The sequence below is a fragment of the Candoia aspera genome, chromosome 1 (assembly GCF_035149785.1).
Source record: "Candoia aspera isolate rCanAsp1 chromosome 1, rCanAsp1.hap2, whole genome shotgun sequence".
Classification (NCBI taxonomy): domain Eukaryota; kingdom Metazoa; phylum Chordata; class Lepidosauria; order Squamata; family Boidae; genus Candoia; species Candoia aspera.
Window position 1 is genome coordinate 25,263,796 of NC_086153.1, and position 25,054 is coordinate 25,288,849.

The 25,054-nt window shown below is 40.9% G+C and overlaps 1 protein-coding gene across 1 annotated transcript in view; it reads right to left on the reverse strand.

Annotated features, from left to right (window-relative positions):
* KIF13B (kinesin family member 13B) overlaps positions 1-25,054 on the reverse strand; it is a 149,359-nt gene that overhangs the window by 39,606 nt on the left and 84,699 nt on the right. The window contains exons 20-31 of the mRNA XM_063300770.1: positions 23,111-23,260; positions 20,884-21,012; positions 16,028-16,198; positions 12,787-12,944; positions 12,045-12,177; positions 9,870-10,016; positions 8,598-8,627; positions 6,989-7,088; positions 6,124-6,250; positions 2,883-2,938; positions 1,824-1,948; positions 418-594 (exon numbers count right to left, since the gene is read on the reverse strand). Of these exons, the coding sequence (XP_063156840.1) occupies positions 418-594; positions 1,824-1,948; positions 2,883-2,938; positions 6,124-6,250; positions 6,989-7,088; positions 8,598-8,627; positions 9,870-10,016; positions 12,045-12,177; positions 12,787-12,944; positions 16,028-16,198; positions 20,884-21,012; positions 23,111-23,260 (1,503 nt within the window). The remainder of the gene's footprint in view (positions 1-417; positions 595-1,823; positions 1,949-2,882; positions 2,939-6,123; positions 6,251-6,988; positions 7,089-8,597; positions 8,628-9,869; positions 10,017-12,044; positions 12,178-12,786; positions 12,945-16,027; positions 16,199-20,883; positions 21,013-23,110; positions 23,261-25,054) is intronic.

The window sequence follows — 25,054 nt, forward strand, 5'->3', positions numbered from 1 at the left end:
CTCTAACAGGATGTGAAAATGACCATGAATTTAGATAGCTTTCTGAAAAAGTAAAATCTGAACAGATATATGGAATGTAGCATTTATTAAAGTCTATAAAGCAGTTTTCCCCAGTCTGATGTCATCTAGATGTATTTACAATTTCTGGAATTCCGGCAGGCTGGCTAGAGATTTGGAGAGTAGTAAACCTAACATATTCAGAAGGTATCAGATTGGAGAAGTTTCTGCATACCAAGAAAATTCAACAGATCATCCTAATTTAGAAGGGGAAACAGGATCGGGAGAAGCCATTTCATGCTATATATTTTAATTTGAGATATTACAAGAGTTATCTGGCTAGTAGCTATTGGGAGACAGAACACTCAGCTAGATGGATCTTTGGCCTGATCCAGAGATGTAATGGCATTAATAGTGTACCTGTTTGCCATAAACACTGACACAGATCCGCTTACGAAGGACAAGCTGCATTTCTGCTGGATGGCTGAGTTGTACTGTCACTCTCACAATCAGGAAGACTCTCTGCTCTGCAGCTGTTCCTCTGCTAAGCTGTGCACAGTTGTGAACTGTGGAATCCCAGGAAGCTTCAGCTTTCACCTGCAAAATCCCCCAGGAAAAAAAAAAAAGATGAACCAGAGCCAGGCTGAAGTTATAGTATAAGAAGGCTTTGCTCTCTGCCACTCTTAGTATGGATGTACAAACCAAGGATGTACAAACCTCAGTACCCATTCAAACCTAGTTGGCCACTCACGTAGTAAGTTGTTTTTGTTCTTTGTTTTGCAAAAAAGAGGAGACAGCCCACATAGCTATAACAATTATCGTGTTTACCCACATAGTGACAGGGAGCATGCTAAGCTATGGTTTGTTCAAATAAGGTGAACAAAATAAATCACAAATGGCTAAATTGTCATAAAATGCTTAAGCCAGGGATGCAAAAAAGTGCAACCAGAAGGCCATATACATTCCCTAGAGACCTTCGAGAGCATCTGGGCAGGGGCATCCATGAAGTGGGGGGCATGTCTCAATCTAGACATTGAGAAGATATAGTCCACAGCAGGTTCCTAGGACATGTCCAGGAAAATAGCCTTGTAAGCTATAATAATGGAAGTGCTTGATCTCTGGCCTCAGTGGCTCTGGTGGCAGTGCCTCCTCAGTTTCGGGAGCTAAGGACATAAGGAAGAAATTCAATTTCCACACAGAGGAGGTCCTGCTGATGTGTTCTCAGCCATACGTTCACCAAAGCTTGGTCTGAGAGTGCTCTGAAATTATGCTTGCGCTGTTCCCTAATGTGCCAACAATGGGCCTGCTATTTAGGTGGTAAAGAATACAAAAACATGTACTTCTCTGAGACAAAAATGCCATTATTTTCAGTGAAGTAATAAACCTTCATTGAATCTCTTCAGACTGGGCTCACATAATGGAATGCCCCTTCACACAGCAACAATATAACCCTGTGCACAGAAAACTTGCATGTTAAAGGCACTGCTAGGCTATAACCCTTCTCCTTCACATGCTAACTTTGGTATACATGGACTCCTTTTGCCTGGAGGAGCACTCATCTTCTCCACTTGCATTTGTATGGGGCACAGTCTAGGAACCAGTTGATCATCTCAGTGAGAAATAAGAACAAATGATATTTGCTCCTCCCCCTTTAACTACCAGATGATAAATTATAATTTCAAACTAGCTTCGAAATACATTAGTAGAGTGGGAGCCATTAAGAACAAAAGGAGCATGCCATATGGGCTTCCCCAGGACTGTGGTAACATTTCCCATTAACAGCAAGAGAGCCTTCCCTAGCTCCAACCTGTTGGATACTGCCTTACCTCACTCTCATGGTGCTTTATAACCTGTAACTCAAAGAATTCATCTTCATCTTCACCAATAAGAGTAGCATCCCAGCCACCAGCTTCTGGCTCATCAAGGTTATCCTGAGAGCTGAAGTCATCTGCTATAAGGGGGGTGGGGAAGAGAGAAAGATTCAGTAAGCAATTGCTGTGCATAATATAGTTTTTTTAGGAAGGTCTGGACATTATGGCTGTGCAGTGCTTTGAGTTCAATTTCTAAAAGATGCTTCAAGGCACATAGGAGTTTAAATGTAGTATCTGTCTAAAGCAGCTTCATCTTTCCCCAGGATTGCATAGCTGTGATTACAAAACTCTTGCCTTGTACAATAACTAATTGTACACCCTTAGTTCCCACGATGAAGACATCATATAAACATTCTACTTGAATCACCACACTTATTTGTTCCAATGAAATAAAAGAAAAACCAGCTTACCATCAAGGATCGAGGTATCATTCAGACAGTGATTTCAAACAGGATGAGTAGGCAGTAGTGGATCCAACTGCCCATACTATTTCCACCTGGCCTCTGTTAGTTTTTTAAGCTGGGCAAGCAATTTGACTACCAAAAATAGAATATTTTAATTCTTCCCCTTATCCAGTCCACACAAGGAGACAGTGTGAAGTATGAAATCAGTGTGGCTGCTCCTACAGGGTGTTCTCACACAGAACTTTAAAAACAGGAAGGTTTTTATGACTAGAGAAGTTAAAAGGAGGGCAGCTGCAGCCCCATTGTGTTATACACAGGGCATCATTACTTATGCTTAGATTACATGTCCAGCATCTCTTATAGCCTCAAGGAACTTCTAACTCTTCAAGGTTAAAAGGAAGAGTTACAAATGCACAGAGCAAATGCTGTTGTTTTGGGGAAGAGAAGTGAAAGGAGAAGAAAAAGAACACATGGTTGACAGGATCTCCTATAATTGCTTACAGGGCTGTTTTTTCACCCATCAAGATATACTCAATACATCCCTTTTGTTGAAACTCACTTCCCTTCATATGAGCTCTTATCTCACATTGTTTGCCATGGTGAAACTTACCATTTAAATCAAGGAAAATGACTGGAATGTGTGTCTCCATACCAGGCACAGGTGTCCTAAAAGAAAACAAAAGCCATGGACAACACTGGCATATCAACGCAGGAGAGCTTTAATGCAGGACATGTCCTTGTGATGCACAGCAACTGTACATTACATTCAGTACCCATGCGGTTGTAGGACAAGGCAATGATAACTTTGGTGAATGTGGCTCTAACTTAATTTTCTCTTCCAGATGTAAAGGACAATCAGTAATTTTCAATGCCGGTGTTCAATCAAGGCAGCATTCTCAATAGCAAGCACACAAATGTGTGGGTGTCTATCTCAAGTAACTAGATTTTCTTATGTGCTCTAATTTATGAAGTTAACTAACTGCAAAGAAGCATGTCTGCCAAGGGAGGGGCAGCAAATAACTAGGGCTTCTAGTTTTCCTGGATACTCAGAGAAAAGGGGGTTGAGCAAGTGAATGACCAAGGGCCTCAAAAGCAGTTCCCTCTTTCTACAGGTTGAACTGGAAGTAATGGTAAGATGTGCCACTTTTTGGTAACCATTTCTCCAAGATCCAAAATATTGCTAAACCAGTTGTAGGTAGGTAGGTAGGTGGGTAGTTGTGGGTACAGGGATATAGAATCTTTTTTGGGTCAAGGGCCACACCAGAGCTTTGACTGATGTGCCAGGACCCACACTCAAAATAGTAGATAGCAGGGGTATCTGCAGATGGATTGCACAATAGAAGCCCCACCCGCTTTTTATGTGCATGCAACATAAAAAGGGGGGAGCAGGGTTTCTATTGGGTAATTGTAGCCACCATCTTGACTTTTTTGACCCTCTCTCACATGCCCCTGATAGATAGGATTAGAAAAAAAAGTGAAGCCAGGATAAAAGCTGCATTCGGTTTAAAATTAAATTAATCAAATGCTGAGCATTTAGGATTTAGCTCCTGTCACATTTAACAGCAACTTCCAGAAGGCTCTGGAGGTCATACACAAGTGCATTTGTGAAGGAGGAATTCATCACAGCTTAGAACTTAGAAACAAACAACTTAGAAACAAACACGGATTCATATATGTGTAACATGTGAAATGACTGTATGTGATATATGAAATTGCATCTAGATCAATTTTTTCCATACCAATAAATAAATATCTTACTCTACACATAGGAATAGTGACTCTTCCCAGGGTTCTATCTCCACTACTGATAGATGACATTACCTGTGCATTTGAAGGGGTCTCTCCAAACCATAATGATGAGAAGCTTTATTTTTTTAAGAATACCAAGATTCTCAGGCACCTAAATTCTACATTCAGTAAACCCTTCCTATGCTTTCATGGGATGACAAAGTACTTGATGTGCTTTCAATATTCTGAAAGGACGATTTTGCAAAATATCTGCTGTCTACTCAGGAACCATGAAATGCTGAATCCAGGTTAATCTTACATGCAATACCACAAGGAAAGAGGAGGCTTTTAAGTGAATGAGCCAGGCAATTGCTATTCATTTTTTTTTCTTTTAAATCAGCTAAAGTGCAGTAGCAATAAATATTGATTCAACTCTTACAGAAGAGTGTAATTAAACTTTGTTTAAAAATTCTGCCACTTTAAAGAAAGAGCATAGAGACTAGGGATTTTTCTCAAACATCCTCAGTATTAGTTGCTTTTTCCTTTAACCCAGGCATTGTTTCAAAATCTCAAATGGAGACCATTCCAAAGGCTGTTTAGCTGTCCTGGGGCAGCTTACCAAATTATGTATTAGATTTCCTTGTGGAATTGCAACCAAACCTGATTGATCCTGCAAACACTAAGGTCAGCCATTTTTTGTGGGAACTTATAAAAGCCAAATCCTGTTCCGTTTTAAACTGCATTGTGCTCCCCTCAGATGTGATGATGGCCACTAATTTGAATGGTTTTCAAAGAGGACTGGACAAATTCAAGGAGGTTAGCCTCTCAGCGACTATGTCAGGGATAAATAAATGAAACGCATGAGCAAAAACAAAAGGCAATATAGCTAAATCTAGTTGATATTAACACCATTCGCTATGCCTCTCCACAGCTTTCTAGCTCATCAGCTCCATCCATTATTAGTCCCCAGGAAGATTAAGACTACTTCACAAGTTTACCAGGAAGGCCACTCTTAACGATCCACTTGGGGCTGAACAAGGGATTTAGGAGTAAGACATCCCAAAGACAATCCCCACCTCCATGGCACAATTAAGCCATTCAGGTGTAGGGACAATGCAGCCAAGACATATATGGGGTCCCCTTACCAACCTTTTGCCCAGACTGAAGAAGCTGCTTGGACAAGCAGCGAAACATTTCAACCAAAAAGAAAGAAATCCAGTTGCCATGACTCAAGATACAGACAATTCCACCTGGATGACTGAGAATCTTCATCGACAGCTCCATCCAAGCACGGTTTTCTTGGTTTTCCCCTTTCTCTTGACCCATTCACTCTTCCTTCATGTATTTGTTTTGCAATATGATCCTCATTCTTTCTGTCTGGATCAAATGACCTTTCTTTTGCACTGGTCACTCACTTCCGTACTCAGTCCACATTGATTCAGCACCTATATATTCTTAATCCTATCTCTTGTTGTATCCCATGCACTTAAGTGTCCCATTTGTTTCCTTCAATTTACTTTGTTTTTCTTGACATAATTCTCACTTTTGAATAACAAAACAGGCAGAAGCGAACTCTTATGCACAGATGTTTTCCCATCTTTCAACAAACGCTAATTCCTTGCAACAGGCCATATATTACCCACTGTCCTTCTACCAGCACTTGCACGTCTAGCATTTGGGTTGTTAACAACATGGTATCATTTACATACAAAAGGACACACACATTCATGCCTCCAACCCACAAATCTCTAATATCATGACTAGCATTCCTTATATATGAATACATGAAATGATCAAGAAGACATCATTCTTCCTTACTTTTACTCTCTGCTCAACATCTAACCATTTACTAGGCATTTCATTCATTCTCATGCGTATTTTACTTCCACAATATCCTAGTCTTACCACTTTGAGAAACCAATCTTCTCTTCTACCTTTCTACCATCTTCCAGGAGGGTAACTGAACTTTTTTGCTTTCCATCCCACTGGCACTTAACTTCTCCATGGCTACAAGCAAGATAATGGCACCGTTCTACTTTTTCACCACACTTTCACGCAAATAACAGGAATCTAAGCAATTTGTGAAGATGGCTGTTTACAACGTTTTTTATTGCAGGCCTTACCACTCAGCAGGTGCTCCAGGGATCCCACTGCCAGCAGATGGCACCATTACAGCATTTCTCTCTTCTGTGAGGGTCAACCTCATCTCTAACAGCTGAGCTTCTCGATCAACATCATCTTCTGATTTGTCTGGAAGAGGCCAAGAAAGTTTCACTATACACTCAACAACACTTCCAAAGATGACATCAATGAAAATTGGAATGGACCTCAGGAAACCATATCAGCAGATGGCAGCATCTGGTTGACCTTGTCCATTCCTGTAAGTTTAGCAGGTTAATACTTGAATGGGAGACCACCAAATTACTAGGGCTGTAGCCTAGATTGGGAAGTCAATAAATTTTTTCCAGGGAAAAAAATGACATACCACTTCTCTACCGTTACCAAGAAAACTGTATAGTGTCCAAGTAATCAACAGGAATCAGATCTGACTTGAGGACTTCTTGACCTTTACCTGGAGACCGCAGAGCCCTATCTTTCACCCTCGCCTTAAACTGCAAAGACAAATGTGTCCATACATACACTGTTAAGGATTCTTGGGAGGAATTTCTTAATCCTGTTCAACAATTGTATTAATACTGATTTGTATGTTCTTTTAAAATACATACTGGTATAGACAGAAGATCCCATGCATGGTAGTCCCACTGCTGCCTCCTCTATCCTTATATGCTTGTATACTACTTTTTCAGTCCTATATCATCCTGTGTTGAGCACATAGGTCTAGAAGCTATTCTACTTGCTTACAGTAGCCTGGGTGCAAGGATGACTCTCCATGCAGCTGGGGATGCCCTGAACTTTTTTCAAGTTTCTTAGCTTCCTAACAACTTTGGCAGCAACTACAATGGAAAATAGGAAACTGCTTATACTCACCAGGCTTTCCCACAAGTTTCTGCAGTTGTTGATCAAGGTACTCCTGGCGTTTTGTAAGAACATTTAACCATTTCCTGCGCAGCCTCTCTAGATCTCTGTCCTGTGAAGAATTGAGATTTAAAAACAAAACAAACCACTCAGAAGTAATAGTTTGCTTCTGAAGGTGGATGTCTGAACCTACGCATGCAAAAAGATTTTGAAAGCCAGGTATCAGAACAAAGAAATAGACACTGAAAGCAATGGAAAAAGCAGTGCATTAATGTTGCATCCATAAGTAGCTGCTTTTTTCTAATACTGCAAATAAAAATCCATTACAAACTATAAATATGTGAACTTAGGGAGGCTAATACATATGGCAGGTGCTGCAACGAATACCTCCTGAGTCCGTAAGATGGCACTGTTTAATAGATGGTACCCAGAGCATGTGTGCCTTGTCAGATCATATACAATGGGCAAGAATAACTAAAGACAGGCAGTCTCACAAATATCTAGGCCCTATGTCATGAAAAGTTTCAAAGGTGACTACCAATACCTTGAATTGCACTTGCAAGCCCACTGGTAACCAGTGCAGCTCGTGCAACAGTGGCATAACATAGGCATAATGCCATATGCCTATAACTACTTACGCTGCCTCATTCTGGACTAGCCATAGTTTCCAAGTGTTCTTCAAAGGCATTTCCTTGCAAGTGTGCTATAATAGTCCAAGCAAGAGGTAATTAGGGTACAAATGACTGTGGGTAGGGTCTCCCAATCAAGGAACTAGTGCAATTGAGACACAAGATGGATTAGTACAAAGGCCTTCCTCATCATGGCTGCCATCTGCTCTTCCAGCATGAGCCAGGAGTCTAGGAGAACCCCAAAATTGCACTTCAGTTCCATTTGGGATAGCTAGTACCTGAACTAGTACTAACAATTGAAGTTCTCCAAATCCACATCCACTTGTTTTGCTAGGGTTGAGACTAAGTCTGCTCATCTCCCTCCAGACTCCCACAACCTCCAGACACTGAGAGAATTTTGACAACATCACTTGAATGGCCCAGAGTTGAGATATGCATCTGGCTATCATCAGTAACTGTGTGCCACCAAATGACCTTGCCCAGCAGCTTCATGTTGATGTTAAACAATAATGGAGAGAGTAGAGAGCCCTGGGGCACCCCATGTAACAGGGGTCTAGGGCCAGATTGCCTCCCCAACACCTGGAATTGGCTCAGAAAAAGGAATCTTCCTGTGCCACCCATTCCCAACCCCCTGAGCCAGACTAGAAGGATACCATGATCAATGGTTTGAAAGCTGACAAGAAATCAAGGCAGGCCAAGATGGATGCTCTATCCCCATCCCAACCCTTCCAAAGCTGTCCACAAGTGTAGCGAATGCTGTCTCAGGACTATGTCCAGACTTATTTTATTCCTATCACATATTTTTAAAAAGAACGACTTAGGTTATTCGCCTAATGGCCATAACACTAATAACTTTTGTTTAGAGTATAATGTTGACTCTAGAGAGAGAATATAATGTTGATTAGATAATGTAATGTTGATTTTCTAATGAAAAAATACTAAATAATCCAAAAAGTCTTAAATCTTGAAGAAACTAACAACAGCATATTTACCTGATAACTGTCCATGTCATCATCTTCTTCCTAGATAAAAACCATGCAAATTCACATAAATTCCAAAGTTTTTGCAGCCAAATCTATATCAAATATGTATATAAATCTATAAGGGATGACTCACAGTTAACATGTCCATACTGTAGAAAAACACTCTCATTTATAGTTTCAATTCTATTTATTTTTGAACCAATTGTTCTTGGGAAAAAAAGTTAATGCTGGAGGCTGGTGCAATTCTGAGGCAAAAATGCTCTAACAGCTCTCAGAAATAGCTATTAGCATATGTAGAATTTGTTTCACAAGTTGTTTCTCTTAAACATTTTATAGGAGTATATTCTAAATTATGTATTTCTGTGCATGTTCTGAATACCTCTAAGCCTCAACAATTGTGGATGGCTGAAGCCCTATGCTTTGTCAAGAAATCTGACTTCTTGCTCAGAAAAATGACAAACTTGTAGACAGCATCCTGTGGGGCTAAGGGGATGGATGGGGGAAGTCTCATCTATTTGCTTTCTAGTAAATGGATACTTTGAGCCAGTTTGGTGTAGTGGTTAAGGCATCAGGCTAGAAACCAGGAGGCCCCGAGTTCTAGTCCCACCTTGGGCACCAAGTCAGCTGGGTGACCCTGGGCCAGTCACTCTCTCTCAGCCATAGAAAGGAGGCAACGGCAAACCATTTTTGAAATCTTGCCAAGAAAACTGCAGGGGCTTGTCCAGGCAGTTGTCAGAGTCAATGCTGACTTGAAGGCACAAAAAAAAGAGGATACTTTATGGCCACAGTAATTGTTTGATGAATGAGAAGTCCTCTGCCGTAGCCATTTTGTAAGTGCCCAAAACATATTCTCTACATTCAAAATACACATAAAAATGCAGAACGTCATATTCCTCTGTCTGAAAGCAGACTTGGAGAACACCTTTCATTGACAGGTATGAACATTCAGCCTCCAGCTTTCAACAGCATAGCTCCCTGTCTCACACAGATGCACGTGACTCAACACATATCGAAGCTCTGATGAGCTCAAGAAAGTGGTTTCTAATTCACTGTTCCATTATGCATGACGGTTCTGCATTTTAAAGCATAGAGGAAATATAGAAATGCAGCAAGTTTATTTGTCCAAGTAATTCAAAATGAATGGCTCATTTGAGAAACTCAGGCAGAGAAAGTTCCCTGCCAATGATCTACAGATAGACATTTTTGTGGATGGGTTTGAGACATGCACATACAGGCATAGACACACTTAACTGCTTTCGATATGCAACAACGATCTTCTACCTGATAATTCTCATGACTTTTTGGTGACTTGATATGTCTGATCTGCACACAGCCCACTGCTACGGATAAGATGGATTCCTCCATGAGAGGCAATGTTCCTGATTCTTGCACAGACTTCACTTCCACTTGGATTCGGTGTGACTGTCCCTGCACATCCAGAGAAAATACTATAAAAAGCAGTATAGGAAGACAAAAGAGTAAGGGAGTCCTCTGCTGGCAAAAAGTGGTCAGGCACTTTGGAAATGCAGCATCTTGTCCATTCAAACTGATGAATCAAGCCATTTCCCCACCCATCCAAATTGCTCAGGGGGAGAGAGAACAGGCAAATCAAAAATGTTTTCTGCATTAGGACTACATATTTTCTAAAAATCACAATGTCTCTCAAAGCTACAAAACTGCCTTACCATGATAGTTAAACGATTAGTTTACCAGTCCAGCATTCCTTACTTTTGACTGTAGCATCACTTTCCAAGATCTTCACCAAAAGTATTTTCCAACATAGCTACCTGAGCTCCTTTTGGGTGCACTGCAGGCTGGGCCTCCGCTCTATGTAAACTCAGTGCTAAACTACTGAGCTATATCCTCTACTAAGAGCTGATCCTAAGACTGCAAAATAAAACAATCTCACACTACTCCTGAAAGATGAGCATGAAAACATTCCATCTACCAGATAAGCATTCCCAGTGTGTTGGGACTGCGACTCACAGAATTGGAATGGACAGGGGCTGCTGGAAGTAGCAGATGCCAAACAGCTGGAGGGGGCCAAGATGGGGAAAGCTACACTAGAACCTCTCTCTAACTGATGGTGTAGACTTTAGAAAGCAAGGAAAGAGCAATGGCAACTTGGTATGATGCAATTGGTCTTGTTTGCTCATGTATGCACATTGTTTATATGACCAATGGCAAATGGTCAAAGGAATGGATTCTAAGATAAAGTTCTCATTGGCTGCTTTCATGCAATATGTATAACTTAGTAACTGAATTAATTCATATTCTAAGTTTGTACAATATACTGAAGCACAAGCTAACCAATTAGTCTTAACTTGCCCAATGCTAACCCTAATGAAGGTTGACGCTAATTAAGATTTCTATGTTGTGTAAATGCAGCTAAAAGCTTAGCTGGGCAGATTCACATAGAGGGAATGCTTCTTCAGCCTACTATAATGGTATGTGAGAAAAACTATGGGAGACTGGACAAAGAGACACTGTCAAGGCAACGGTCATATAAAAGACGGCATAGCCTGCAACTGAATAGTGGACAGGGCAAGAGGCTCAGAAGAGACCCTCCCTAGTTTCTCAGGTTGTAAAGGAGATGGGGGGGGGGAGCTGTACTTTCAGAATTGCAAGGTTCTGTCCATGTAGCTTACAATAAAGTAGAATTAGCTCATCTGCCTGTGATTCCTATTTGGTTTACCCCGTGAGGCCAACATCAATCTTGCGAGTCTGAAAGTACAATTCTACCCCCCAGTCTTCTTTATAGCCCGAGAAACTAGAGAAGGTCTGTTCTGAGCTCTTGCCCTGCCCACTATCCAGTTGCAGGCTATGCTGTCTCTTATCTGACCATTCCCTTGGCAGTGTCTCTTTGCCCAGTCTCCCACGGTCTTTCCCACTTAGAAAGCCTTTCCTATAGAAAACTACTAGTAAAACCTCAGAAGGTGGAAGGGATATTCATTAACTTAAAATATCTGTTAAATCACATCATCTGCATTCATTTTGCAAATCGACTGAAAATATGTAGAATGTTAATTATGTAATTATACAAATGATATAAATTACATCAATTTTCTGGACTGGCTTGGAAAGAACATACTTTGTTGTTGGGTGAGAAGTCAAATTAAAATGTCCACTGAATCCAAAATCCACTTAATGGAGGTCCAAAGAATCAAGATTTTTCTATAGTGTATCAAGGGGAAGAATTCTGTGAAGTGAACAAGCTTAGCCTCCCTCAGGGGAGTTCAGCCAGAGCAAAAGATGGGAAGGAAAAATGTGAGAGCTAAGTAGCCTATGCTTGTTCATGTCACCACAGGAAGAACTGAGTAGCCTGAATATCATTTGACAAAAGCCAGATTCATAGTGTTTATGTAGTCAATCAACCATTCCACTAAAAAGAGAATACAGTAGGCCAAGCAGAGTAATAACAGTTGATATAATTGATGGTCTTTTTTACCATCTTACCTGCTTAAGCTGAAAAATGCCACCTGTTTGTACATCCTTTGCCGGAACTACTTCTACTGGACAGTATTCTCCATTCTCATTGAGTTCCAGAATCTGAACCCACAGTTCCACTTTGCGGGTGACCTCGCTCCACCTGCCAAAACACAATTTCTGGGACAGATGAACCACTCTGCCTTTTGGAAGAGTGCTCAGAACATTCTACTCTGTTTTGGAAACTGAAACATCAAGAGAAGAGATGTTTGCAAGTATAAGGGTGTATGTGTGAAAGAGAGGAAGAGGGAGCATATGTGTGCACGCATGGGAAAGAAACACTGAAAGGGGAAAATAACCTCAGTGCAGCCTCACTTCAATTGGGAAAACACATTTAGGTTTCCCTTGTGGTTATGCCTAAGTTACTTAGAGTATCAAATTTTGCCTACATTGCCATTCACGTTTTGAAAAGAGCTGCATTTTTAAAGTAAAAATTACTCAATTTCTAATATAATTATAATAGAATCTTGACATTTTAGAAAGGCAATGATTGAAGAGAAGGGAGAAGGAGTTGTGGCAGAAAGCAAAGAGCAAGGAGAGAAGGTAGCGATGGGTCCCTATGGCCTTTGGCTTCTGAATTTTACGTCCCAGAGAAATAGACTGGAAGTGCACAATAATTCATATTTTGCTTATAAATCTGCTCCTCTGACTTCTACAGAGTTTTTCCCAAAAGTTTTAAATGTGTTTATCAGCTAAGTGCCATCTCTTTTACCTGTCTCGGAGGCTTCGTGTTTTGGCTTGAATTATTCCTAAATCCCACAGTGCTGGGTTTTTGCGAGAATCACACTGCTTGTGTCCATATACTTCAATGGCTAGAGCGCCATCAGAAAGATATTCCATAAAATCTTCAGTAATATTGATAGAGAATTCCTAGTCAGAAAAGGATAAAAATGATAATGCATCATTCACTTCTCTCGCTACTATTGTGGATTTTTTAACATATGGAGGCTGAATAAGGGGGTAAAAAGTTTAGCATACATTAGTCACAACAGGACACCTGACCTGGAACAGTCAATAGCTGAGATATGCAACCTTAACAGAAAGCTTAAATCACTATGATAAATGGAGTACCAAAAGGATCTAGAGAGCAATTTAGAAAGCTTTATGCTTGGAATCCTGAATCAAACCACAGGGGGAAGCACAACACAAATTAATGGATGGAATTTGCTGCCCTACTTTTGTTGATTTATTATTGCTTTTCATCATGATGAATTCATTTCTCTCTTCCATGTGATGTTTCCTGATTGGACAGCTTGGACAGGCAATTAACCAGCAGTCTTTTGGAATTATTTATTTTTATATAAATAAATAAATAAATCTTGCAACTTAGACTCCCACATCTTGGAGCTTTCAGTATGTGTAGATAACTATTTTTATCAGCTTCAACTGGTATATCAGTATCGCCCATCTGTAACACAAAGGCAATAATGTAGGTCTAACTTACTGGGCTCTTGCTATGATTAGAGTAGTGTTAGATATGAGAAGCTCTTTAGAAGCATTTCCATCTGCTAAATTAGCTTTCATGAACCTGTTGTCTTCAAGATGCTGTGGTGGAGAGTGCAATGTTACACATCCAAAGAGTACCAGGTGGGGGAAGGCTACTGTGACTCTTTTGAGCCTAAGTTATATCAAGAATCACTTTCAACAATCTGAATCTGCTGGGTTTACAGTCAGTGCCAGAAGCAGCTGAGATATAGCTGGTCAGAAACAAGAACAGGGCTGCTTTGGTGCTGACATTAATTAAAACTGTTTTTAAAGAGATAAGAACACTATTTTAAAAGTGCTTGAAAAGAGGGAGAGAGAGAGCTCAGATTGTTCAGCAATATACTGAATGAGTAATTTGTTTTATAATGCTTTGAATTGCTTTTCTATTTTTTTCACTGAGGGCTTTTTTATAGAAGAAAATCAGAACATTTCAATTTTATAAGTCATCATAAGAATTCATGTCAATTTTAATGGCATGGTATGCATATTTTAGACTGCAAAACTATATGAGGATTGAAAAACTTGCTTACATTAAAAAAATCACTTTTAATGGTGTGAAAAAAAGTGAAGGATTCATGGGTTTGTGACAGGCTTCTTCAGAACAGCCTTTTGTACCTGTAAGTGTCATGAGTAAGGATGGCGAGCAGGGGGCTCCCATCCAGACTGTCAAGCGCATGCGTAGCACTGAGGAACTGTTCAGCCATTCAAAGAGACACAGATCGGGACCGCCTTAACCCTTGGAGGTTATATGTCTGGGTTTTTCCCACGCTTCTTCAGTTTGTAAGGATTCTTGTTAAGTACTAGTAATAAATATTAGAGACCAGTTCATTGTCTCAGTGTATTTCCTGGTTGTTAGGACAGTAAGAGTCCACAGAAAACAAATGGCCCATGGAAAACACTGTAGCTCAGCAAATAAGAGACAGCAAGCCTGATTCACATTTGATATAGCACATATGTTTTCCAGGGCTAGATATCCCATTTGTTAACTGGGATAATCATATTACCATACTGCGCTGTCCTATCATTTCTAGTCTGTTTCAAGATCCAGTGCAAAATGCTGGTTTTGGTTTCTAAAGCTCTAAATGGTTGGGGCTTGGTTATCTGAAAAGTCACACCCTCTCTCATATTCTACCCGGACTTTGGTCCTTAGCAGAACCCTTGTCTTCTCCCTGTGAAATTCAAAGGATGGCCATGAAGGACTAAGGGTCTTCCTTCCAGTGCTAAAATCTTGGTTATAAAATGCTTTTCCTATAGAAGCCCAGCCTCCTTTGTATTCTTCTCAGTGCACAGTCATTTTTTCCTTTTGCTTCAGGCTTTTTAAGGTTTTTGACATAGAAGTTTTTAAAGAACTCTCAAAGCTTTTAAAGATCCTGTTTGCTTTGAATTTCTAGAGTTTCAAAGTTCTACTTGTATGATGAACATTTAAGGATACTTGCTGATTTTTGAGTTTTAAAAATCTCTGCCACTAGTTAGTTATAGGTAGTATTTGATTTATTATTCTATTTTAACTCCTGATAGAAGCCATCCAGAGAATTCCAATTATGCAGCATCCTAGAATACTCTAAATAATAGGTAGAGCATATACATCATATTTAAAGTAGTAAATGCTAAAAAAAAATATGAGAGAGATTTGGAGCAACACAAAGGAGTATGCCACTTTAAGCAAGGAATCCTGGCATAAAATCACAAATAGGAACCATGCTTACTCAGACCATATCTTCAATCCTGGTTACAGAAATAGGTAAATACATAAAGTACCAACAAAATAGATTGCAAGATGATAATTCATTATGGCCACACATGGCAAGATTCATAAGCTAACAACTGGTTTAAAACTGGCTAATGAATATAATAAATTCTTTAGGTGCAACAAATCAGTATCCTTCATTTGGATGTTATACTATGCTATCTCTCTCTGGTTTGTTTGTTTCAAATCAGTGCTTCCCAAAGTTTTCCTTCGTTACCCAAAACCGCTTATCAGAAACTCCTTTTAACCCAATGTAGGTAGAACGCTTTAAGTCAACTTAATGGGTTAATGTGTTGTTACCCCCAAAAAACCAGTTTTACCCAGGTTTAGGTAAGTTACCCTGGTTTGGGAAGCACTGGTTTCAAATGAATGGTCTACCAAGTATGTAACTCATTCCCATTTTATTACAACTAGCAGAATTTCAAGCTTAAAGTAAGACACGTACATAGCACCGCTCACATGTAATACCTAGTCAGGATTTTTAAAATAATGGTTTGTTTAACAGCCCATAGTGACCTAGGTCACAAATAATGCTACACCATAATATGTGTGTTCACATCACATATCACTCTATATCTCCCCCACCCCAAACATTACAGCTTAGCATCATATCTGAATTAGGCTAGTAAGAAAGCATTTTTAACACCCATCCTGGCAAACACTTTAATCATGAAACTGAAATTGTGATCCTGGGGTAGCAAAGTAAAAACAGCACAATTACATTGCAGTGATCGAAGACAACCATGCACCGTAGCTCCTTGCTGATGGGAGACAGAGAGGGATCCACTTCAGGGGCCACCTTCACAGGTTCTCGCTGGTCCCAGAAAGAATACTTGCAGAACACAAAATTGGAGAGATGCTGAGGCAAACCAGTAGCTTGAAGGATTTTAATCTAGGAGATTAAAAGGGGCACATAACACATACAGAGGTCACTGCAATAAATAAAGCAATTAATATGTTGCATTCAATAACAATTCAATACAAAATGTAGCAGAGCTAGTTTGACTAATGTTTATCTTATAAAACCAGAGGCTTCCACATTTGACAGTATTTAAATAAAATCTGCCTTAAATTATTTCTTGAAGTAAACATCTCCACCAGGGGTCACTATATGAGCAGACTTGGGAATCTCAAAGGTTGCTTCACTACAAAACAGAAACCAAACCAGAAGACGATTTGAAGACAGAACTTTGCTCCAAAATAATTAATACAACTGACATACTTGTCTTTGTGACAGCTGAGAAAAACAGTGGAAGTTATGTACCCTGAGCTGCTAAACTCTCTGGTTTAAACAGAATTTCCACACAAAAAAATGAGTGCATGAGTAAACTTAAATGAGTGTTGTTTATTCGTTTAGTCGCTTCCGACTCTTCATGACTTCATGGACCAGCCCACGACTGAGCTTCCTGTCGGTCGTCAACACCCCCAGCTCCCCCAGGGACACGTCCGTCACCTCTAGAATATCATCCATCCACCTTGCCCTTGGTTGGCCCCTCTTCCTTTTGCCCTCCACTCTCCCTAGCATCAGCATCTTCTCCAGGGTGTCCTGTCTTCTCATTATGTGGCCAAAGTATTTCAGTTTTGCCTTGAATATCATTCCCTCAAGTGAGCAGTCTGGCTTTATTTCCTGGAGGATAGACTGGTTTGATCTTCTTGCAGTCCAAGGCACTCTCAGAATTTTCCTCCATCACCACAGTTCAAAAGCATCTATCTTCCTTCTCTCAGCCTTCCTTATGGTCCAGCTCTCACAGCCATATGTTACTACGGGGAACATCACTGCTTTAACTATGTGGACCTTTGTTGTCAATGTGATGTCTCTGCTCTTAACTATTTTATTGAGATTGGTCATTGCTCTTCTCCCAAGGATTAAACGTCTTCTGATTTCCTGACTGCAGTCAGCATCTGCAGTAATCTTCGCACCTAGAAATACAAAGTCTTTCACTGCTTCTACATTTTCTCCCTCTATTTGCCTGTTATCAATCAAGCTGGTTGCCATAATCTTGGTTTTCTTGAGGTTTAGCTGCAAGCCAGCTTTTGCACTTTCTTCTTTCACCTTCATCATAAGGCTCCTCAGTTCCTCTTCGCTTTCAGCCGTCAAAGTGGTATCATCTGCATATCTGAGATTGTTAATGTTTTTTCCAGGGATTTTAACTCCAGCCTTGGATTCCTCAAGCCCAGCACGTCGCATGATGCGTTCTGCGTACAAGTTGAATAGGTAGGGTGAGAGGATACAGCCCTGCCATACTCCTTTCCCAATCTTAAACCAGTCCGTTCCGTGGTCTGTTCTTACTGTTGCTACTTGGTCGTTATACAGATTCTTCAGGAGGCATACAAGATGACTTGGTATCCCCATACCGCTAAGAACTTGCCACAATTTGTTATGGTCCACACAGTCAAAGGCTTTAGAATAGTCAATAAAACAGAAATAGATGTTTTTCTGAAACTCCCTGGCTTTTTCCATTATCCAGCGGATATTGGCAATTTGGTCCCGAGTTCCTCTGCCCTTTCTAAACCCCGCTTGTACATCTGGCAATTCTCGCTCCATGAATTGCTGAAGTCTACCTTGCAGGATCTTGAGCATTACCTTACTGGCATGTGAAATGAGTGCCACTGTTCGATAGTTTGAACATTCTTTAGTGTTTCCCTTTTTTGGTATGGGGATATAAGTTGATTTTTTCCAGTCTGATGGCCATTCTTGTGTTTTCCAAATTTGCTGGCATATAGCATGCATTACCTTGACAGCATCATCTTGCAAGATTTTGAACAGTTCAGCTGGGATGCCATAGTCTCCTGCTGCCTTGTTATTAGCAATGCCTCTTCAGGATGTCTAGCTCTAGCTCACTGACCACACCGTCAAAGCTATCCCCGATATTGTTATCCTTCCTATACAGGTCTTCTGTATATTCTTGCCACCTTTTCTTGATCTCTTCTTCTTCTGTTAGCTCCTTGCCATCTTTGTTTTTGATCATACCCATTTTGGCCTGGAATTTACCTCTGGTGTTTCTAATTTTCTGGAAGAGGTCTCTTGTCCTTCCTATTCTATTGTCTTCTTCCACTTCCACGCATTGCTTGTTTAAAAATAATTCCTTATCTCTTCTGGCTAACCTCTGGAATTTTGCATTTAATTGGGCATATCTCCCCCTATCACTGTTGCCTTTTGCTTTCCTTCTTTCTTGGGCTACTTCTAATGTCTCAGCAGAAAGCCATTTTGCCTTCTTGGTTTTCTCTTTCTTTGGGATGTATTTTGTTGCCGCCTCCTGAACAATGTTGCGAACTTCTGTCCAGAGTTCTTCCGGGACCCTCTCTACTAAGTCCAGTGCCTTAAATCGATTCTTCACCTCCACTGCATATTCCTTAGGAATATTAGTGAGCTCATATCTAGCTGATCTGTGCGTCTTCCTTAAGCTCTTTAGTCTGATCCTAAATTGTGCAAGAAGAAGTTCATGATCTGAACTACAGTCAGCTCCAGGTCTTGTTTTTACCGACTGTATAGATGTCCACCACCTTTGGCTGCAAAGGATGGAGTCAATCTGATTTCGGTGTTGTCCATCTGGTGAAGTCCATGTATAAAGCCGTCTCTTAGGTTGTTGGAAGAGAGTGTTTGTTATGCAGAGTGAGTTGTCTTGGCAAAATTCTATCAGCCTATGTCCTGCTTCGTTTTGTTCTCCCAGGCCATGCTTACCTGTAATTCCAGGTGTCATTTGACTGCCCACCTTAGCATTCCAGTCTCCCGTGATGAAAATAACATCTCTTTTAGGCGTGTTGTCCAGTAGGTGCTGCAGATCCACAGAGAACTGCTCTACTTCAGCTTCTTCAGCATCTGTGGTTGGGGCGTATATTTGGATCACTGTGATGTTAGAAGGCTTGCCCTGAATTCGAATTGAGATCATTCTATCGTTTTTTGGATTGTATCCAAGCACTGCTTTAGCCACTTTACTATTAATTATGAAGGCTACTCCATTTCTTCTGTGGTCCTCTTGTCCACAGTAGTAGATCTGGTGGTCATTTGATGTGAAGTGGCCCATTCCAGTCCATTTCACTTCACTGACGCCCAAAATGTCTATCTTTAATCTTGACATCTGACCAATAACCACATCCAATTTGCCCTGGCTCATAGATCTGACATTCCAGGTTCCAATGGTGTGTTGATCCTTAGAACATCGGATTCGCCGTTCGCCACCAGCCCCGTCGGCCGCTAGCCGTCCTTTCGGCTTTGAGCTAGCTGCGTCATCACGTCTGGGGCTAGTTGAACTCATCCTCTGTTCATCCCCAGTAGCATTTTGACCATCTTCCGACCTGGGGGTTTCATCTTCCGATGGTATACCGACATATCTCTGGTTGTACTGATCCATTTAGTTTTCACGGCAAGAATACTGGGGTGGGTTGCCATTACCTTCCCCAGGGATCGCATTTAGTCTGACCTCTCTGTCATGACCTTCCCGTCTTGGGTGGCCCTTCATGGTTTAGCTCATGGCATCATTGAGATGCTCAAGCTCCAGCACCACGACAAGGTAACGATCCTTTGCTGAAGAAACTTAAATGAGTACAATTGGGCTAAACACAACAGTGACCAGCCCTGACGGACATATCTATCTATCTATCTGTCTGTCTGTCTGTCAAATTTTATCACCGCCCATCTCCCCCCAAAGGAGGGACTCTGGGTGGTTTACAGTAAAACAAAATCTAAAATTCAATACAATTATAAATACAAATTATAAAAGACAATAAAAATATAAAATGTGATAAAATCCAAATGGCTGAAGATTCTACACCAGTCTATGAGCATAAAAGGGCCATTCTAGGGAGCTAGCCATCCCCACGAATGACTATTCCCCCTCCCGCTCCAGGCGTGCTGGCAAAACCAGGTCTTCAGCTTTTTACAAAGTCCAGGAGCGAGGGGGCTTGTCTTACCTCTGGGGAAAGAATGTTCCAGAAAGTGGGAGCTATTGCAGAAAAGGCCCACTTCCTGGACCCCGCCAGATGGAATTATTATTATTATTTTTTGGCCTCACAGCTTCAGCAATCATAATTAATATTAAGACCACTCTTCCTCCAGTTGTGGGCCTCCCAATATATTACACAATATCCATCACCCCTAGCCAACAGCTTTTTTTTTTTTTGGGTGCCTTCAAGTCAGGGTTGACTCCTGGCAACTGCCTGAAGAAGTCCCTGCACTTTTCTTGGTAGGATTTCAGAAGTGGCCTGCCATTGCCTTCTTCCTAAGACTGACTGGCCCAAGGTCACCCAGCTGGCTTCATGCCTAAGGGGGGCTCTAGAACTCACGGCCTCCTGGTTTCTATCCTGATGCCTTAACCACTACCCCAAACTGGCTCTCCACAATAGCTATAGATAATGAAAATTATAATCCAAAGCAGTGTTTCTCAACCTTGGCAACTTTAAGATGTGTGGACTTCAACATGCTGGCTGGGGAATTCTGGGGGTTGAAGTCTACACATCTTAAAGTTGCCATGGTTGAGAAACACTGATCCAGAGTACCCAGTTCAGGACAGGCAGGCTTTTCTCTATCAAACTGATCTTTTTGGAACGGCAAATTAGGGAAGCTCTTAGAGGACTCACCATGCACACTAACTTGTGTTCCTGCAGGTCATTCTCAAAGCAGCCCTCCAAGCCATCATCACCTCCTGCAATTCTCTCCCCGATGTCCCCACTCACACGTACCACTTCAACATGCAGGCGACCTGCTACCTGATAGGGCACAAATCCCATAGAGAGGAGAGATAAGGTTCTTGGAAGCAAATAAACTACATTATTGAAAACAAATATACTACATTAGCAGAGCCCTAATCAAGCCATGCTGCCCCAAATAGCAGTATAGATTGTTCAGGGGGATTTACAGTTTTCCACTGTTCTGCCTCAAGAAATACTGGGCTTCAATTTTCTTTTTTCTCCTGGGCTTTTTAAGTTCTATAATTTAATGTCTATAATCTAGTTTAAAGTTCTGGGGCTGTGGGCTGTTTTTAGCCCCAATAAATTGCATTGCTATGTATTTATCTGAGCTATTACCCTGCACTGGATTTGAAATGACTTATTGTGATGTCTACTGCAGTATTATGTTTTTAAGTAATTGTTTAGTGCTGGGGGAAAATATCACTCTATCAGGGATTTAACATATCCAAGAAATTGGTATGTTTACAAGAAGTAAAAATTGGGTGTGCCATCCTGCATGTAGCTTCCAGTGCTCTGAGCTGGGAGACGCGCCATCAATACAGTAATGCAAATATTCATGTTGCATGTATTCCAAGAACAGCAAAGCAATTATCAAGGGATTAATCCTCCATGTGAGTCTAGTGGAGAGGCAAGTGGCAGTAAACCGGGGAAAGTAGCCTCTTCTTTCTTCTGTTTCAACTTCAAGGATCATAGAGCTTAGTGGTAACATCAGGGATGTCAAGAGAAATTGTCCTTCAAGGGAGGGGCATTTACATAAAAGGAGTATTAAACTTAGGAGAAGCTTAACAGTTTGTTTTACAGCATTTCTTTGCTGCTTCACTCCCAATGGAGACTAGGTAGCAAACAACAGAACAGTAACAATAAAATTAAAGCAAATCTCCCTTAATACAATAACACTCCTATTAAAAATCATCATGGTGCCCCCACTCAGTCTGGGCCAAAGTCACAATGGAGTAAGATTGTTTTAACCTACTTATGAAAAGCCAGGAGCGGGGAGGGGGGAGAAGAGTTCCATAATGTGGAAGGCCTGTTGCCTTATCTATATCCCATGTATCAAAAAAACAGGGAGACTCTCAGCAGGCATTTTGATTACCATTGTGCAATCTTTCTTTCTCTCTCTCTCCACAGAAAATTAAACTAAACAAAGGAAAAAGTATGCCAGCAAATTTCTGGGCTTTGCTGCTAAATTTCAGTGGTACAATCTGGGGACTGCATTTGGCCTACAGGTGGTCCACGCCTGCAGCAGACTGTCCATGGGACTCTCTTTGCTGCTCAGTTCTGCATCTAAGAGCATTACTAATTTAGAGAGCTAGCATATGCATTGTACATGGGAGAAAGGATCACGTGAGTGAAAGTTTCTCCAGGCACACATCAATAATAAGCCTACTGTGCTGAATTCGATGTGTGAAGTAGTTGTGGAGATGAAGGATTACTTCATCATCTGCATTTTCACCTGCTATAGGAAATGGTATGGCTCAGGCACAGGTTTATCAGTTTAATGAGAACTAGTCATAGCCTAGTCTTTTATGGTTCTAGTTTTCTTGTACACTGGTCAGCATGGCTCCCATAGGAAATCTGGGCAGAGTGGATGTCATGAGTACAGATGGTGAGCAGGAGGGGGCCCCTCTCCGGGGGGGAAAACACATGCGTAGTTTAGAGACTTTGTGTTATCATTCAAAGAAACCCAGAACAGACCGCCTTGAGTTTTGGGGTTATCTGTCTGGGTTTCCCACGCTCCTTCAGTTTGGGAGGATTTTTGTCTACTAGAGCAGTTAATAAACACTAGAGACTAATTCCTTGTCTCAACATGGTTTTTTGCTTAAGTTAGGACAGGGGAGGAGCTTTTCCCAGATTCAAAAATCAGCTTTGTCATGCCTGTTTATACAACTCACATAATTATCAAATCAATTCCTTCCAAGACAAACTCAGGGGCAAGCCAGGAAGAAAATTAGGCAGAACCAAGAAGCAATTAAATACAATTGCCTATATCAGAGGCATCTATTTCAAAAGATAGAGAATCAATTGTAATTGTGCACAGAGCTGTAATTCTCAAATAAGTAACTGAGTAATTATGTGACTAGGTAATGACTGAACAATTGATCATGTAGAAGCATACCTCTCCTTTCTGATTGATGATGGGCACAGCATACTGCAGCTTTACATCATAAAAGAGAGACTCAAGAAAGACATTGGCCACTCCAATAAGACTGTGGTTCTTTTCCTCATCATAAAAAGGATCTGCTCGCCGGAAATAAGACCTCATGACCTTGAGTTGAATAGAGAGCAAAAAAGAGTGAACAACAACTGTCTGTGCTGATTAGATACTCTTACCCCAGAGGTTCAAGTTGGGTGATGGATCATATCCTCCCTTGTAACAGACATCTCAATAAGTGGGAAAGACCCATTCCCCATCTTTCCAGTTCTTTTCCAGACATCTTACTATGGTGCCTCTGATACGATTTAATCCAACCTTCCCAAATGCTGGATTAAATGCCCTCCAAATGCAAAGGCCCAAATGCCCTCCAGAGCAAAGGCTATGCTAGAGAGGAATTCTGGGAGGACAGCATGTTGGGAAGGCTGGTTTAATCGCCCATGAGCAAGCACGTGAAGACACACTGAAGGGAGCTGCATACATCCCAATATGTCATGTGATTTGCTTGGTTTTGTCTTAGCATAATCACAACCCCCCCTTCCCCTTTGCTCAGTAGAGCAGTGGGAAAAAAACAACATAGTAAAGAGAAGTTAGCTTAGATCATGGGGAGAAGAGAGAAAGTAGAGGAGGAAAAGAAGGGTTCTGGGTTGCTTCTCTTAAGGCTTGTTTTATGTGTTACAGTGTTTTTGTAACTGAAATATATTTGAAGACATGAGTTCATGGGAGCACCGCAGAATTATTTGGTTAAAAGGAAAGAGTTAAATCTTCTAATGGCCCTATTTAAAAGCCACGGATAATTTTATTTTGATTCAATCTACGTAATTACTTCTGGATCTTCAAAGACCCAGCAATTAATTATGAAAAAGCATAAAGACTCTCATAAAACAAAGTCATAGTTTGATTTAGGAAAGTTCTCTTTGTACAATAGAGATGACAAACTGCCTCACATGGCTTTGGGGCAAGATAAGCCACAGATAATTTTTTTTTTTGCAAACAGAACATGCCACATGAATGATAAGAAATAATGCTGTGGTGAAAATAAACCTTCTCCCCTCACCTTCATTTTCATTGTCTCACTGGTTGGGTTGACAATGTCTACACACATGTGTGTTTCTGGTGGCTAGGTGGGAAAGTGGATGGCCACTCTTAAAGGATGGGGTGATGTTCAAGCCTACAGAACCTTGACATTTTCTCACTTTCAAAGACACTGAATGTCAAGATGCAGCATTATTCCGGGGTATAACTGGGATTTAAACATTGTGGCCAACAGCAGAGGAGAACTAAAGAAAATCCAGGCTTTCCCACCTTTGAAGTCTGCCCCATCCCAGAAGTACAAAAGAGAAGAGGTATTTTTATCTTCTTAATTTTGTCATCCTGCCCAACCTTTTTGCAAAAAATCTCTTTTAAGGATTTTCAGCCCAGACTTAACTAAAAAGTTGCAGGAAAGGAAGAATCTTCTCCAAGGATCACGTATGTCCATACATGTTCCTTTACCTACTGTTCTCAACATGGAGTTTCCATATGTGCTGGAGTTTAATTTAGTGTTCTCCAAGACTGCGGAGAGCCAGTTTGGTGTTATGATTAAGGCACTGGGCTTGAAACTGGGAAACCCTGAGTTCTAGTCTTGCCTTAGGCACAAAGCCAGCTGGGTGACCTTGGGCAAGACACTCTCTCTCAGCACTAGGAAGGAGAAGGCAATGTCAAACCACTTCTGAAATCTTGCCAAACAACTGCAGGGACTTGTCCAGGCAGTCTCCAAGAGTCAAAACTAACTCACAAACTTCAAACTTCCAAGGCTGTTGGCCAGGTTAGCTGAGGAAGATTGCAATACAACACATCTGGAGAAAGGTAGGTTGACAAACCCTATTTCACTCTTTAAAGAAAAGTATGTCACCAACATCAATCCCC